General features: G+C 57.1%; 1 protein-coding gene across 2 annotated transcripts in view; it reads left to right on the top strand.

Annotated features, from left to right (window-relative positions):
• The first annotated feature begins 169 nt into the window (after positions 1-169).
• CLUH (clustered mitochondria homolog) overlaps positions 170-12,227 on the top strand; it is a 40,472-nt gene continuing 28,414 nt past the window's right edge. Inside the window, exon 1 of one of the 2 annotated variants that reach the window (XM_040578756.1) lies at positions 170-331. In XM_040578756.1, coding sequence (XP_040434690.1) covers positions 214-331 — 118 coding nt within the window. In that variant the 5' untranslated portion in view covers positions 170-213. Of the gene's footprint in view, positions 332-993; positions 1,049-12,227 lie in introns of those variants that run through there. The other variant, XM_040578762.1, reaches the window with a different exon arrangement.

Genomic DNA, 12,227 nt, shown 5'->3' with positions numbered 1-12,227 from the left:
CGCCTGGCGCGGGGCCGCCCCGGCAGCCCGGCCCCACGCCGCGGCCCCGCGGCGGCCGCCCGGAGGGGCGTTTCGCGGCGCGGCCCCTTTAAGGCGTTGCCGCCGGGCGCGGAGGTTGGTCCCGGGCGGCGCGCCGTAGCGGCGCGGGGTCGCGGCACCACGTGGGGCCGGAGCGGCGCTGTCCTTCGCGGCGGGCGGGCGCGGCGCGGCCCCATGGTCATTAAGGCGGACGAGATGCCGCCGGCTGCCGTGCCGGCCGTCGCGCAGGGCGCCGAGCAGCAGGAGCCGGCCCCCCGCGGCAGGAGGCCGGCGGAGACGCAGCAGCGCCCCGGTAAGGGGGGGCGCTGGGGCCTGCGGAGGGAGCGCGGGCCGGGCCGCCCGCCCCCGGGGGTGTTCGCGCCGGCGGGGCAGGCTCTGCCGCCGCCTTGCCTGGGGGGGCGGCGGGGTGCCGGGGGGAGCGGGCCCCGGGCCCGCGGCGGAGCCCCGCGGTGCTTCTGCCAACTTAGGTTGCTCCTCCCGGCAGGGCAGAGCCCGGCGGAGCGGCCCGGGCCCGGCCCGCCTGCCCCGCCGCGGGGTCGGGCTCCCGGCACCCCTGGGCCCCGCATTTCTCGAGGGGAGGCCGGGCCGGGGCCCGACGCCCGCCCGGCGGCTCGGGGAGGCTTTGCGCAGCCCCGGGGAGGTGCTGGCCGCCGGGGCCGGAGGCCACCGGGTCGGGAGGCGAGTTCCCCGCGGCTCTTCCGTGTCCCGGCGAGGCCGAGCGGGGGCCCGGGGGAGCGGCGGGGCCGTGGCCGGGCCTGTCCCGGCGGAGCGGGGGAGCCCCGGGCCCGGTGAAGGTCACCTTCACCGGGCCGCACCACCACGCGGCCGCAGGCGGGGGGGGGGGGGGGGAAGCGGCCGCTCGGGGCCCCGTGAGCTCCCTGGGCCCGGCCCCCGCGGTGGCGGGGCGGGCTGGGGCGGAGGCCGGTGCCCGGGCCCTGGCGGCGGGGAGCGGCCTCCGGCGGCGCCGGGCACAACGCGGGCGGTGGGGGGCGGCCCCGGGCCGCGCGCGGTGGGTGCCCCCGTGGGTGCGCCGGTGGTTGGGCGCTGACGCGGAGGGTGGGAGCGGGCCGCGCTCCCGGGCGTGGGGTGCGGGAGCCACTGGCGCGTTGGGAAGCAGCCACAGCAACGTGGTTTTCCTAGGAAGGGCAGGTGGCTTGTTGGCAGCTTCAGCGGGAAACTGCCTGTCCTAACCGGCTCCTCGCAGGCTGCGCTTGCGTTAAATCAGAGACGGGGGGGGGGGGGGGCTCAGGCCAGGGGCGAGGTGCAGCCCCTGCCCGCACGGTCCCCAGCACCTCCCCTAGGTGCAGACCCCGCGGGGGGGGCTGCCCCTGCTCTGGGTGTTGCTCTGTTGGGTGCGTTTCTGTCTTCATGAAGTTAACAGTCCCGAGCGCTCACCTCGGGCTCGCCCTTTTTCTCTGATCTTTAGTGTGCAAGGAAAAAGAAAAGCAGAAGCAGCGTGGTTTGTGGCTGGCCTTCAGCCCCGGGGCACTTGTATCCGCTCAGCGAATGACCTACCGCTTCCTCCCTCCCCTGATTTTTATGGTGGCAAGGTGAATTTCTGAAGTTTGTCACCTAAAGCAAAGTTCACTGGCTCTTGGTGCTGTAGCAGGTTGGACATGGTTCAAGAGCGAGGAGCGTGGTACTCAAAGCCCCCCCCGCACACCGTTTTTCACAGCAGGCGTAACGCTTGCAGTGCCAGCAGCTGGGTTAAAATGTTACGCAGTGTAATCCCTGCCTCTCCGGGCGCAGGCTGGTTGCTGAAGGAGGCAGGGAGGTGGAAAAAATCCTCCCCCTGTTTCAGCACTGTGCGATTGCTTAGGCACCTCCTGGGTCCGGGGAGGAGGAGGGGGAGGAAGGTTCCTGTCTTGTCTGGGAGCCCGGGGCTGAGGCGGTGCCTGTGGCAGCACAGCTCCTAGGCAGAGGTGCTGGGCTGGGTGGTGGTGGTGGGGACAGCCTGTCCCCGCTGGCGACAGCCTTCTGGTTCAGCTTCCCAGGCCTCTCCTTCTGCCAGGGAAACCCAGCCTCGGCAGTGGGGTACCCCCCACGGCCCGCGTGGCGCCCATCTGGGGCAGCCTGCTTTGTCCGAGGGTGGCCCTGGGTGCTGCTGGGCAGCGGGTGGGAGCCTGGTGGGCCTCTGGTGAGGGCATGCACCCTCTGCCGTGCCACACTTTGGGACTTGGGCACTGTCTTCTCCACCTCTGAAGGGTGAGAGGGCTGATGGCTGCCTCCAAGCTGGACAAAACTACGTCCTTCCAAGTGCAGAAACCCAGCACCATGTGAACACTTGAGGCTCCTGTGATGATTTCTGATGGAGGCAGTTAGGGGTTAAGTTACCTTTCTTACTAGCTCCCCTGAGATCGAGACCACCACTGTGTGCAGTGTTTCTTGGGTTATTTTTGTTAGTAGGCTTGTCACTGCCTTAGAACAAGTTTGTCTGCTGTGCAAGTTTCTCAGTGGTCCTAGCTACCGTAAAATGCTTTTCAACCTTGCCTTGCCCAAAGATTTGTTCTTTTTCTAGCTAGGCCTCTCCATCTCTGTTCTTCCTGGCTGCCCATATCTTCAACCACATCTTCTGTTAAAAAAGCAGAGAATGCAGGTGATAATGGAAAACTGCTGTGGAGGCAAGTGTAGCTGTGCATTAGCAACAAGGTCAGAAGACTGATTCTTAATCTCGGGATCTGCTATCGCTGTCTGTCGCCTGACCTTGGCGGTTTGCTGGTGTTTTGGAAAGGGCTGAATTGCTGGCTGTCGGGGCTTTTTAATATGTGGTTGTAACAGGCTTCAGGGGGAGAATTGGAGGAATATTGTGCAATAGAAATCTGATCACCGCTACAAGGTTAAGAAGAGGAAAGGAATGTGATAACACAACATCTGTGCCCCAAGATGGGGGATGGGGACCCAAGGGGATGGTGTCTGGAGCAGTTCTGCTGGTGGGGTAGCAGAGTTGCACTCCCACTGGAAGCTCGCCGCTCTGCCAGAGCAGCCTTGCTTCTGGGTTTCCCAGCTGAAAAGCGGAAGTAAGTAGGTCAGGAACATGCACCTAGATAAATCCACCCGCAGACCCGCCTCATGCACAGTAAAAACAGCGTTGTGTTGCAGAGCCCTGTGTTTGTCTTTGTCGTGGGTAAATGACTAAACTTGGCAGCACACACCTCTCCTGGCGCAGCTTTCCAGCACTCACTTTGCTTTCTTCAATTTTGCTCTATTGGTTGTACTAGAAAGTTGTTATTTCCAGAAGCTTTGAAGGTCTGAAGTTCATGCATTGTTTTATTTGCATTTGAGAGGTAAAACCAGTCCACAGGGCAGTGCTTGGACAGAGTGCAGAAGGCGAAAACCAGAGCATGGCTACTCCCATAGCGGCGGTGGCAGTTGCTTTTTGGAAGCAAGTCATTTTTTTGCCAGTAGTAGCAAGGCTGGCAGAGGGTTAGCGTTTGGTTCTCGCCTTCTGCAAGCACATGGTTTGAGTAGCGGAGCTTGCACGTACCCATTTACCAGTTGACCTTCCTGTTGCATTCTACCTCTTTAATGTTAGTGAGTCCGGAATGAGTGATTATCTGGCATTTTCTTGACAATTTGGCATAGATACTTAAATGGGTGACAGGTGTTCCCTCTTGGGGTGGGTGGGAAAATAGATTTACAGTCACAGAAGCAAGCTCTTTTTCTCAAGCTGAAGAAATAACTGCTGTGGTGCTCACCAGCTGCTTGACCAGTCCCGAGGGAAAAATCCTGTGAAGCAGGCCACTGAAGTAAGGTTCCCTACAGCTAAGTGACTTTACAGTAACAGCATGTTTTCTAAAAAAACGTGTTTCCTTAGTTTGCCCTTCCCTTCCACTTTAAAGAGAAAAGCTCCACTGCAACCTGTTGATGCGCCTGTAGGCTCAGAGGAGTTTTATGTAGTTACTGTCCAACAGCATAAAACTGCAGGATCATGACTCTGGCCCTGCTTGCCTAGAGCTCCTGCAGGTCAGGTTAGCTTGACATCAGCCCTCCTTTCCCAGCTCTGCGCTAGCTAGCATCCTGCTGCTGTGGCTGGGCAAGACTGGAAGTGTAATGTGGATATTGCCTGCTAGCAAACTGCATTGGAGTGCCCTGCGCAGGCACTGGGGGTAACGTGCTTTTACCATCAGTGGCGCTGGAGCCTGTGAAGCCTCTGCCAGCCTGGAAGCTCAGTGTGTGGGCTCGGCTGTGCTTGAGGTGGGCTCCGGTGCCAGCTCGGGTCATGGCACTGTGCGAGGTAGGATGAGGTTGCTCAGTGTCCTGGGCAGAAGGGATTTTGCAGGATGGGCAAGTTCCCCAGGCTGCTGCCTTGCAGCGTGCCCTTGCCCAGCTGTGGGGAGCAGCCACCCAGCCTGTTTCCCTGGGGCTGTGTGTGGCCCCAGGCAGCTGGCGTGGGGCTGCCCTGGTGGGAGGCTGTGGGCTGATGGGCACATCTGTGCCGTGGGATGCAGCAAGGCAGCAGGAGCTGCTGAGGACAGTGTTGCAGCCGTCTGCTCTCCTCTGCAAACCCTACCCAGAGCTCCCTGTTGCATTTGTGGGTCCAGGGGCTCGGCCACGTGAAGATTTATGTAGGGCTCTCGGGACTGGCAAAGTTGGTCTTCCCAGGGTTGTGCTGCATGGAGTTTTCCCTAGAGCTGTTGTGACAGGCACCAGTGGTAGCACGGGGTGAAGCCAAAGTCTTCCCTGTGACACTCTGGAGCAGTGGCTCCCAGTGCAGCTGCTTCTGTCTGCAACCTGCTGTTCTGCTGGTCCCCCTGCACCCAGTCTAACAGGCTAGCTCACTGTCTTGGGCCCTCGCCATCTCGGTATCTTTCTGCAGGTAAGGTATGTCCCAGAATAAGATACATGTACTTTGAGAGTTATCGACTGATTCTCAGTACCTGCCTGAAATGTGATTCCTTCGTTCAGCTCTCTTCTCTTTAAAGTTGAGAAACATGCTCTTCCTGACATAGTTGATGTTTTTGCTGGTGCTGGTCTTTGCACTTTGCCCTAGGTCCTAGTCTTTGTTCCTGTTTTCTGTGATGTTTGAATTGCATGTTGTTGTAGCAGGATCACCTAGCCAGCTGGGTTCAGGACTAATTTTCCGAAGTTTTGGCCAGACAGAAAGTTTACAAATGGGTTTAAATGTGGCTCCCAGATGTGGAGAGCACAGCGTGGGTAACTCAGGGTGCCAGATGCAAAGTATGAGGCATTTCGGTGCTTGTAAGTGCCTGAGCCAGCAGCTGTGGGACCCTGTGAGTGCCCTGGGGCATGGCTGCAATGCAAGTGTCCCTGTATCGATACAAATACAGAAAAGCCACAAACAGGCTGGAATGCGGCTTGAGTTGTTTAGGTGTATCCAGCCAGATTTTACTGTGGACGCACCAGAGCTAGGAATTAATAATTTCCCCACCTGCCATCCATGGATTGTTAGTGCCAGAGGAGAGGTTTCCAGACCAGCAAGCCCAGGGCCCTTGTCGAGAGCACTGCATGCTGCAGCCCCACTACGCTCACTGTGTGGGTCGGTCCCCAGTGTTACAAAGCTGCTGAAAAATAAATGCAGTGTTTATACCTCTACCCACAGATGGGTTATATCCAATTTGGGTTTAATGATGGCAGTAGAGCTGCTCTCATATTTCAGCGTGGGCCCTTAGTATAAAAGCAGTGTTTGTTGCACCTAAAGTGCTGGAAGTTTCTGGGAAGCTGTGGTTTCCACCAGGGAGGTAGCTGGAGGCACCTCTGCTGTCTCCCACCTCCCCTGACGGGATGTCCTGCAGAAACGTTTCCACTGGGGCCATCTCTGGAGCTAATACCTATTAATTTAATTTACATTCATTAAACTATTTGTTTGATTTATTATTCAGCTGAAATTTAATTTGCATTTGCTATACTGACACCAGCCTTCGCATGTTAAAGCTAGCACATACCCCGCTGCTCTGAACGTGCTTTGGCTTGAGCTGAAGAAATGCTGCTTGGCCTCATGAGACCTGACCAGGTACTGCTCCAGGGGGAGGTTTTGTCTCTTCACAGAGGTCTGTGGATAAAGAGGAAGAGTTGAAGCTGTCAATACATCTGAACTCCTTCAAAATAATCAGAAAAACAGGAGTTACTGGTGCAGTCTGAAAGTTGGTGCTGGCTTGCGAGGCCAAGGGGTGCCTTGTCTGAGGCTCCGAGGCCTGGCAGCTCCTGCGCCGGAGGAGCAGCCATGGGGGTGCCTGGGGCTCCTTGCTTACTGGGGCAGGAGCTCACATGAGTTGGAGCGGGACAGACCTTGCTTCTGATTCCTCTCCTCTTTAAAAGGACAACAGAAGCTAGTCAGGGTTTCCTGTGGAGAGCTTTCTGTCTGTTCCTCAGCCCATTTCTGCCTTTCTTCTGGCAAGCGGCTTGCTGGCATGGAGGCTCAGGGGGCTGCTCCTGGCCTTCCCAGGGCTGCCTCTGGAGGAAGGGATCGCTGTTCCTGTGTGTGCTGTGTTGGCCTTGAGCAAGCAATCACATGAGCGCTGCGGTCTTGGGTTAGTTTTAGTTTTGAGATTTTTGTGGCACGTATTTTTCCTCTGCTTGGTGCAGAGTTGTGCCCCTTCCCGTCCTTGAAGCCATGATGAGTGCTGAGGAAACCTGTGCTGGGGCTCGGGCTGCCCAGGACTTTGGAGGTTGGCAGGTTTGCTACCCAGACACGAAGGCTTTCCTGGGCAGGTCCAGGGCTGGCCAGTTTAGGCTGTGGCTCTTGCACATCACACTGCGTGTCTGAAAGTTCCAGCTCTTCACAAGCGTCCCAAGAAACCGGGGCGGCTGAAGGGACCCGAGCAGCTGAACGCTGCGGGATGCGCGGAGGGCCGCGGTGCCTGGCTGGTCCCGGCAGGACAAGGCGAGGAGCCAGGCGGCTGCGGCACGGCCTCACCAGAGGCATGCTGCGGCCTGCTCGGCTGCAGCCTCCCTGGGGCACCCTGTGCTTGCCGAAATCTCTGGCTCCATAATCTCTGCTTTAGTTGCTGGGATTTCTTAAAGTAACACTAAGAGAGGAGTTGTGTTTGGGGGCGGGGGTGTGGTTTTGTGGTTTGTTTGCGTTTCATACAGCAGAGCAGGGTGAGAGGACAGAAAATTCGTCTGGAGACTGCTTATTGATTCAGTGCCCGGCTGTTTTGTGCTTGTCCTGCTTAGTATGGATGGCTGTGCCCGGGCCCAGCCGTGCCATAGTAACTGCCCTCGCCTTGTAATTCAATGCATCCACTTGCTTACAGGTTTGGCAGCGCTGAAGCGCTCCAGCAGTCGTCCCATGCTGCACTGGTGCAGCACTCGAGATCGGGCTATTTATAACCCCCCTGGGCCGGGGTGATTGGGCCGGCATCCCTCCGCGAGTGCGCCTGAAGAACCTGTTAGACACACGTCTGGTTTTGTTCTGGCGCGGCAGGGAGAGGAGAGCTTCAGCTGCGGGAGCTACTTTTGGGCTTTGCGGGTACTGTGGTGCTGTGAGCGTGGCGGCTGGGGAGCGGGGCGACGGTGTGTGGTGGATGAAGGTTGCTGACCAGCGCTTTGGGGGAGCTGCTGTGAGCCTGGTGTCCGATCCTGGCAAGCACGCAGGACGTGAGCTCAGGGCGCATGGGATACTGCACAAAGTCAGCTGCTGGCCCTCTGTCCTGCCACCCTGGGGCCAAGTAGGGTTTTTCTGTGGAGAAGGAGGCCTTCTGCGTGAGAAGGCGAGCAGGTCCTGGGTGCAGCAGGTGAGGGCTGCCACGTGGGAGTTTGCCTTGCGGGGACTTCAGTATATGTGTGCAAACAAAACTGAATTTTCTAACTTGGTGCTGTATGAGCCAGCCTGCCTGTGATCATGGGGAACAGCCTTTTTGCAAACTGCTGCAGGCATGTCACTGATCTAATCTTCCAGACGCGCAGCTTTAACTCGCCCGATGAGAGGTCACCCCTCTTACCAAAGCCTGCCATGAGCTGCACCATCTACCCGGAGATACCAGAAGCTGCCCAGTATGCTGGGTTGTATCCAGACATCATCCCCAGCGAGGCAGTGACTGGAAGCCTGCAGAAGTACGCTGAATACATCCAGGACCTATCCAAGGCCAAGGACGATGAAGGAACAGTGACGGTCTGTGATAAGAGCTGTTTGAAACCCAGCGTTGGCGCTGCTGGTCTGCTCCAGCAGACAGAGGCATCCGGTGCGGTGGCTGTCCTTCCAGCCGACCTTGGGGAAGGGCCGGCAGGGCTGGTCGATCATGCCCTGTCGCTTGAGGTCTGCCAGAGCTGCATGAAACTTGAGGACAGCAGCTTAGCCCGTAGATCCTGCCGCCGGGAGGAGCACGTGGCAGCAGCTGACGGCGGGGATGCAGCCCCTGGAGCACGTCCCACCGGCCCGGGCCACGGTGATGGACAAGCAGCCTTGTGTTTAGACACAGCCTCGGTGGGCCCAGACAGCATGCCAGAATGCAGAGGTACCGATGTCTCTCTGGGGAGCCCTGGGATGCCGCCTTCTGCTCTGCCAGCAAGCACGGGGAAAATCCTGCCGGCCCAAAGGACAGTTGTGCTGCCTGTCCCCACTGAAGAGGTGTCACCTGAGGTGCGAGGCACAAGTACTGGTTTTGTAATGACAGACCCCACTGTCTGCCCCGGCAGTAGGTCCAGCTGTGATCCTGACTCTCAGGTGCAGGCACTGCCCTCAAAGCAGCAGCAGCAGAAGAAGAGGAGAAAGAAAAAGAAGCTCACACTGCTAGGTGCTCAGTGGCATGGCACTCTGTCACGCTCTGTGTAGACAAAACACTGTATGCCCGTCATGGTGGTGGTGGCTGCATGTGCCCGTGGGATGGGGCAGGATGAAGGGCAGGGGAGGCCAGGTGATGTTTTAACTTCATGGCAGAAGGAAAAGGAGGAAGGTGGTGAGATATCCCACCTGGGGTGTGTACCACAGAGGGGTCTGTCCCTTGTCAGTGAAACAAACGTAAGGGGGGTTTGCTTATTTTTTTTTTTTTAATTCATAAGGCAAATCTTTCTCTTGTTTGTGGCTGCAAACGTGGCCCTTTTAAAGGATGGGAGCGGATCTGTGGCAGGCAGGAGCATGGGGCAGTGAGGGACTGGAGCAGCATTTGCTTGGAGTCTTTGGCTGCCATGGGTGGGAGACGCCTGACCTGCAGCGATGGAGCGGCTCCACGGCTGCCCTGAGCGCAGCGATGGCATGTTCCTTCTCCTTCACCTGGTGCATCTTCCCAGCACTGTGGGGACAGCGGGGCCCCGGCCACTTGCTGCAGTGTGGGAGGGAAGCAGCCGCCTGCTTGGCCGCATCTTGCTTTTCTCCTCTCCTGCTTCTCCCCAAGCTGGTGTACCATGGCTGGAGTCCACGCCAGTCACTCCAGCATGGCACCAAACGGTAAGTCAGAGTGGCTTTTGTTCTTGCCAGGACTTCTAAGATAGGAGAAACTCAGGATTTTTTTTATTTTTAAGTCTCACGGTCAAATTTTGCCTTTGTCGCTGTATTTTGGTTTTGTTCAGTTGCTGTGCAGTGGCCGAATTTTGCTCTCGAATGCTGTCTTGCGGTGCCCCCAGCAGCATGAGGGGATGTGCAGTGTGAGTGACCCGGGCTGGCTGCTTGGTTTCTGGTTTAGCGCTGTGTGTGCTCTCCATGCCAGCGGCAGGTGTCTGGGCTGCAGGCCCAGCTGGCCGCAAGATCGTGCAGAAACTCTCATGCTGCTCAGGATTCGAAATGCTTTTGAGGAGGGAAAGGCAGAATTTGGGCCCTCAGAATGACTCTAGAGCCAGTAACAAGAAATGCGCTCCTAAACTTGGTGACAGAAATGGTAGGGTTTTAATTTCCAGTCTTATGCCTCTGATAATCTGTGCTGTTACTAGATGCAGGGAAGGGAACTCCTCATCTACAGAGAAGTCCCCCCGGACCAGGCGAACTCACAGCAGCGTAGTGTTGCCATCTTTTTGACCTGATAATCGAAGAAAAGGATTAGTGACTGACTCTGGTTTAGAAGATTTGTTTGAACATTAAGTGATTAACATTTCCCATAATCTGTGCTATCTATCACTGTATGCAGCCAGCATATTCAGGTTCAGGTGTGCACCCTCTTTCACACCAGGATCCTGACTGGTTGAGTTCGTGAGGTGCCCGTCACCTCTGCAGGCTTGCTGTGAATAGGAAGGGTGATTAAAACAGGGCCTGTCACCTTGGCATGTGTATTCGTCATCCAGGTGCAAAGACAAAACTTAATCCTTATGTGATCTTCTCTGCCAGGTGCGAGCCTGGGTTGATTCCTCCCGGTGAGGTGGTGTCTGTGCCGCCTTCTCCCCTCCTCAGTGTTTTGCTTTGCCGGTTCTCCTGACGCTGTAGTCTTGCCTGCACTCGAGGTTTGCTCACGCTGTGCTCTGGGTAGCAGTGAGAACATCGCGTTACAGCTCGGCTGCCAGCCAGCACAAGCTGGAGCTCAGCAGCCTCAGCCATGCCTGGGGGTACGAACCAGGGGCTGAAAGGAGCAGGGTCCTTGCTGGGGTGCTGGTGCATCCTGTGGAGTGACAGGGGCGACTGGAGGTCACAGCCTTTGGTCGAAACCGCAGAACTGCATCTCGAGGCTGACGTGTACCCAGGAAGGGATCTCCTTGCTCCATCTCCAGCAGCGTGAGCAGGGCGGTAAGCGGGAGGAGTGGCTGGGTAGTGCCCCCGGAGCGGGTGGAACCGCTTCCCTGTGACTCAGCTGCCTTCCATGAAACAGTCTGGGCTGCATTGCATGGCGCACTCTCCTGTGGGCAAGAGCTTGCAAATAACACAGCTCCTGCCCCCTTTGGGGCTTGAACGTTGAGCAGGTAACAGGAGAGAGGTCTCTGCAGGTGTCTTTCGGGTGTCCCTGTTGCTCTTCCTGCCATCTTGAGTGTGCTGAAATCGGGTGGCCAATGCTTTTGCCTCGCTCTCCCTGCTGGTGCTGCTGAGGCTGCAGCACAGCTGGTCTGCAGCAGGCAGCACGGGGACCGCTTCCAGGCAGGTGGGTGAAGCTTGCCCATGGGGAGAGCACGCAGGATGTTGGCACGCAGCAGGCAACGCTTCCTCCAGGCAGGCATGCTGTCAGCCAGGGTTGAAACAAAACACACAGTTTTCTTTGAAACATACCCGTTCTGTAAAAAACCCACTGGAAAGCCTTTGCTGGCCTTAAATCAAAGGGTTTACCTGCTGGACAGCTGGTCTTTTTCAGTGCAGGCTTAACTTTTGTTTCTAAACTTAAGACAGTGTTGTCTGGAGCTGGATCTTCTGGCATAAGGAGACAGGAAGGTGTTGCCTCAACATGTCTCTTCTGTTACAGAGTGCAGAGCTGTATCAGCCCCAACTTCACTCAAGAAGGGAAAGAGGGATGAAAAGTGCAAATAGGTTGTATTTCCACAGATAAGAAGCAGTCTTCAGATTTCTGAAACAATCAGTAGTTTGGGGCTGTGATACCACAGAGTAGTGAACAGCAGAGGTGTGGTCCTGGCTGGTGACTTCTTGTCTTGTGCAGGCTTTCCCTGTCTTTGCTTTGCAGCTGAAGGTGTTCGCTGCACTTGAGGCCAGCATGCATATGGGTGCTCAGCTCTCGTGTGACACCTGTCTCTCCTGGTTTGGTTAGTCCCTATGCACTGCTTCCCTTCTCCCCACCTGCAGCTCCAGGCTGGCTGGTTAATTTCTGCTCTTTATGGAGGCACCTTCTTTGCAAGATCTTGCTTAGAAAAAAGACAAGTCACATTTACTCAAAGATGATGGTGTTTCTTTTGGGAATATCCTGCCAACTGTTGTGACACAGGGGTAGCTTCAGCACCCACCTTGCTACTGTTGATGAGTTGGTTGGTTGGAAAGCATCCTTGGTCAAACCTTTAGCATGATTATCAGGTGCAGGGGTGGGCCTGAGCGTGGCATAGGGTGGGCTGCAGGAGTATCGGGACAGGCAACGTGGCTGGGAATGAGAGCAGAAAGGCAGGAGCCAGCACATCCCACGGGCTGCTCCTTCCACGCCTCAGCTGCCAGCAAAAGTCAGCTGTTGGTGAGCAGCACCTCGAGCTTGTCATCTGTGACTCCGTTGGAAAAGCTCCTTGGTCACGGACAGGTGGAGACTGGGGGTCTCAGGTTGGTGGGCAGCACCAATGCAGCTGTGCCTGGATTTGGCCTTTGGCCGCTGCCACAGCGATTGAAGGTGGGCTCTGCTGGGTCTTCAGCCAGTGCTGCAGCCTTCCTTGTAACCAAGTTCTGC

Source organism: Falco naumanni, chromosome 1 (genome assembly GCF_017639655.2).
Source record: "Falco naumanni isolate bFalNau1 chromosome 1, bFalNau1.pat, whole genome shotgun sequence".
NCBI lineage: Eukaryota > Metazoa > Chordata > Aves > Falconiformes > Falconidae > Falco > Falco naumanni.
This window is presented reverse-complemented; position numbering and strand designations above follow the sequence as displayed.